The 4,908-nt window shown below is 39.9% G+C and overlaps 1 protein-coding gene across 1 annotated transcript in view; it reads left to right on the top strand.

Moving 5' to 3' along the window:
• Positions 1–984: 984 nt before the first annotated feature.
• The window catches only part of nfascb (neurofascin homolog (chicken) b), an 18,119-nt gene continuing 14,195 nt past the window's right edge, over positions 985–4,908 (top strand). The window contains exons 1-6 of the mRNA XM_008279192.1: positions 985–1,156; positions 2,266–2,423; positions 2,512–2,617; positions 2,710–2,900; positions 3,975–4,097; positions 4,239–4,457. Coding sequence (XP_008277414.1) covers positions 2,348–2,423; positions 2,512–2,617; positions 2,710–2,900; positions 3,975–4,097; positions 4,239–4,457 — 715 coding nt within the window. The 5' untranslated portion in view covers positions 985–1,156; positions 2,266–2,347. The remainder of the gene's footprint in view (positions 1,157–2,265; positions 2,424–2,511; positions 2,618–2,709; positions 2,901–3,974; positions 4,098–4,238; positions 4,458–4,908) is intronic.

Raw genomic sequence — 4,908 nt, 5'->3', positions numbered from 1 at the left:
TTGCAGATCCACCTCATTGTACCCCCACCTCCCAACCAAGCTATTGTTTAATCCGGTCAGTGCTGGTCTGTATATGCAGCCCTGTGTGAATGCCTGAAAGCCTACACAGGTCAGGACTCTGTTGACAGCCGTGAGATGGCTTTTGTTTCACACAAATGCAGCTTCTCCTGCATCTTTGGCACTTTTTCCAGGAAAGAAAATTACTTCTTTCCCCCTGTAGGATTTTCTCAGATGAATGGTATCAACCTTTTGCTCCTTTCCTTTGCATGTGAATGGTAGTGTGCAGAAAAATCTGTTTCACAATGAGAGGATAAGTATTTTGGAAAAAAAACTAGGGGGGATTGAAAAACACAGGGCTGCATGGATGTGTTTCTTGTCTTTAGATGTGGGATATTCTAGAGCATTACTTCTGGCTATGTGAGACTAGAAGTTGGATATTTCCAGCCTTTGTCAGAAAGTCATGTGACTTGAGATTTGCAAAACATGTAAAATTCATATGGCAGAAACAAACATTGCTTTCATTCTCTGCTGCCCAGTTCCCTGCAGTCAACAATAAAACCCACATTTTGATGTCATCAAGAACCAGCATGAATGCAAACTGTCTTATCTGGGTTGTTTTGTGCTTTCATTTTGCCTAACCTTGTGCACAAAACGGATTTTTTTCTCACACTCAACCAGCTCAAAACAAACATTATTCCGCTATAATAAAGAAAAATCAGGCTCCAGGAAAATATGTCCTCACGTATAAAATCCTCACCAAACAGCTGGAGTAGTAAATTCATTTATTTCATTTCTCGGAACTCCAGTTTATTTATTGTGAAAACTTTTGCAGTTTGATGAGGACAAACTGTTCAGACTTATGCAAGTCTGGCCTGAACAGTGAAGTGGGTGAAGTGTAGGTGTTGTATGGGGCTCATTCATTATTCATGAGCTGGGTGGGCAGAGTGTAAGTGGCAGTGACACACAGAAACTCAATTACTGATGTGTATCAACTCCTCAAGGGTTCTTGACCTGATATTTGAGGGACTGAGGCATTAATTGCTATACTGCACAAACAAGAATAATTTCCTGGAGAAAAGTCAGTGGATTACTGATGCGTCGGGGAAGCCACAGAGATGGGGAGGAGAGAGCCCTGATTTGACTTTACATGAGAGCGGTAGGTCCTCATAACTTTTTGTTTTCATCACACTAACGCGATGCGCGGTTCAATGAATATTTAGAGCAAAATATTTCAAAGAGAAGCATCTAGAGAGACACTCTTTGTTAAGGCTGACAGATAAATTGTATCAGATCGTGCAGATATGCCTTACCACTATTTACTCCTGTCAGACTCTCGGGGGCTTCATTTTCATGTCAGTCTGAGACAGTTTAATAGCTTTAATAGCCTGTTCTTGTCTTGTTTTTGCTGTGTGGAAATTATAAAAAATGTTGCGCTAGAGAATCTGATACATCAGTGAGATCCTAATAAGTTACAGTACTTTAGTGAAAATACTTCATGGGGTACATGTACTTCCATTTTATTTTGCTATACTTCCAAAGATTGCATTTCAGTGAGCCACAGTTACTGTTCAGATTAGGTTTTCTTTTCATTAAAACATAAATTGGTGAAGTTTACAAAGTCAATACATTGTTCTCTGTTAGATCATTCATTCCCAACCTTTTTCTTTTTTTGCCTCATTACTGCTTCATGATTGGAGCCACTTGTTAAATGTCTCCATGAGTTTACAGCAGGTTCTTTATATATATATATATATATAGGTTATTTCCCTGCTAAACGTCTCAGATAGCTACTTTAACATTGGGATAACACTGTAATACATGAAATTAACTAGTATTTGACAAAAAAGGAACAAAATGTATACATTTTTGTAGCATATATTTCTTTTATTTAAGATCCCATAACCCCTCAATTACCTTGAGATAAGTATAATAAACTATCAACTCAGCCACAACAGCAAAATAAAATACAGCCAACATCATTGCTTCAGTAATATTAGCATTAAAAATAAATACTCACAAGGTTATTTTCCTACGGAATAAGTATTTTTACTTAGATACTAAACTGAAAATACATTTGCTTAAGTAAAATTTTGAATTAAAGACCTTTAATCGTAATTAAGTGGGGGGAGGGTTTATATCGTAGTATGAGTGCACTTACTCAAATGAAGAAGTGCCACGACGGTGCAATGTTCATTGATGGCAAAGTGGATGATTGTGCGATGTGTTCTTGATGAACGGCTTCTGACTCGTATGAATGTTTTGTAGATGTCTTCTGCTTTTCTTCATTCAGTTAACAAGCAGGGGACTTGGTGATCAACATTATTACTGGACTAAATGAACTGTAAAGATGGGGACACTTGTCGAAGCGGCGCTGCTGCTACTTTTATGGCAGAGTGTTTGGACTTTGGACATTCCTCTGGAGGGTGAGTCTATAAAGATGTGTCATTCTGCTGCTTGTAGATGTATTTCTACCTTATCGCATAAGTTTGGATTTTGTTCCCCTGCCTGCAGTCAGACAACCCCCCACCATCATAAAGCAGTCAATGAAGGAGCATATTGTTGACCCCAAAGACACCATGGTCATAGAGTGTGAAGCCAAAGGAAACCCTCATCCTATGTAAGACCTGCAGCAGCACACACAACAGATTTGTCACTGTCCGTGTAGCACTTCACTGATTTTTCTGTCTTTTTTTTTGCTCAATCCTGAAGTTTCTCATGGAGGCGTAATGGCAAGTATTTCAATGTGGCACGTGACTCCCAGGCATCAATGCGCCGGCGCTCAGGGACTCTGGACATCTATGCCCGCAATAATCCAGAACAGTACGAGGCCGAGTATCAGTGCATTGCCTCCAATGAGTATGGATCTGCGTACTCCAACAAGATCAGACTACAGCTATACAGTGAGTTCAGGGTCGGGACTGTAGAAGAATTAACTGTTTGTTTGTGTCCACCAGTGAAAGCAGATGTACAGTGACCTCACACTTTACATGACATGACATGAAACGTCCCAAACTGTGACATCCTTATTTTCAGCATTTGGAATCCCATTGAATAAAATAAAAATGACCAAAAAAATCCTTTGAAATGCCTTGCAAAGATCTGTAATTTATACATTTCACCACATGTGATTTACAATATTTATTGTTTCCCACAGTACTTTAATTTTCCTCTTTTTTACAATTTAGTTGCACCTTTTTTCTTTTCTTATAGTGAATATTATCTTAAATGCAAGAACAACCACACAGACGAATGTTATTGTTCAAAAATAACTAAAATCCCACAAAAAGACCCAAACCCACAATGTGTCTTTTGTTCATGCACTCAGCAACAAGCACCACCATTAATGTGTAAAATCCTGAGTCAACTTATATCACCTGGAAGCAAAGTTGACACTATTACGTTTTGACAGCAGTGATAGTGCAGGATAGTGCTTGTCTGAACATTTTAATGGGTCAGTAATTAAAAACCTAGTATCTGCTGGAGCCATTCAATCATTTTGATCTGCTGGAAACTCTGGGAATCCTGTCTGTGTCCTCACCAAATTCCCTAACTGTAGGAGTTATTTATATTTATGGAGATATTGAACCTTTAAACTGGCTTACGAATTCACAGGTCTGAAAACAAATTAAATACTTAAACTTAAGAAAGTCTTAACTTGCTTTTGGAGACTGCCTGAACTTTTGTTATTCTTAATTACGGCGCCCATGTTGGTCACAATGAAATAACAAATAAGATAAGACAAACTTTATTGATCCGTCACCGGGGAACACTGTCGAGGCCACAAAAGCTTTAGCTCACGGACTATACTTGTAAGCGAGATGAATTCACTGTTGTTTTTTGTCTTGATTAGATTTCTTCGCACCTAAACAAGTTATTAGCATGAGGCCCAGCATCACCCATTATCTGGCTGTTCAGATCTTTACCCAGCGCTGCCATTAAACAGCAAAAACTTGACTGTGCTGCTCTCTGTGCAGGAGCTCCTGTGTGGCCGAGGGAGATTCTGGAGCCTGTGGTGGTCAGTGCTGGTCTGCCTCTGGTCCTGTCCTGTGACCCCCCGCCTGGCCCACCCAAACCTGAAACCTACTGGATGTCCAGCTGTAAGTGTCTGATACACAGTTCTGGGTCACTGAAGGGTCAAACACAGAAAAGCATAAACAAAACAGCATAGATCAATTTGACCTCAGACATCTCCTCTAAACTTACTTCAGATGATGTTTTAACATAATGTTTCATTTCAGGCTCATATGCTCGACCTTTCAACTGGCCCATCCAGACAGCTTTCCCCACCATGGAGGCTGTGCGGCCGGACCGCAGGGTCTCCATGGGAGTCAATGGAGATCTGTATTTCTCTAACGTGCTGATCAATGACTCTGTCGCTGATTACTGCTGTAATGCCCGCTTCCCCTACAAGAACGTCATTCAACAGAAGATGCCAGTGGTTGTGAAGGTGCTTTCAAGTGAGTACGAGTGTCTTCAATGGACTACTAGAATCTTCTTTTTTTGCTATTACCTGACATTTTTCGCTTTACAGAAACATGTCTTGGTGTTGACATGTGTAACCGTCAAACTCAGTGAGACACTGACCTCAAGTACAAGCACAACAAATTGCAATAGGTTCAAAGGAAGCAAATAATTCAAGCTGGAGTGTCAGCTGAGACACAGCAGGCGTCTTTAAACTATAGCAGGTCAAGTGGAAACATTTCTATTCTTACTCTGAGGTGGCTGCGAAACACCAGCGAGAGGAACAAAACAAGAGCTACGACCATGTGACGAGCTGACATTCAGTTCTTCCGAATCTGTTCATAGAAACAGATTGACTTGAATGTAGACTTGGATATATGCACAGGCATAAGCTTGACTTATATTACAACCCAGATACAGAGAATATATTGTCATATATATATATAT

This window comes from Stegastes partitus, unplaced genomic scaffold (genome assembly GCF_000690725.1).
Source record: "Stegastes partitus isolate 25-593 unplaced genomic scaffold, Stegastes_partitus-1.0.2 Scaffold4, whole genome shotgun sequence".
Lineage (NCBI taxonomy): Eukaryota > Metazoa > Chordata > Actinopteri > Pomacentridae > Stegastes > Stegastes partitus.
The sequence above is the reverse complement of the archived record's forward strand: the minus strand, read 5'-3'. Positions and strand labels throughout refer to the sequence as shown.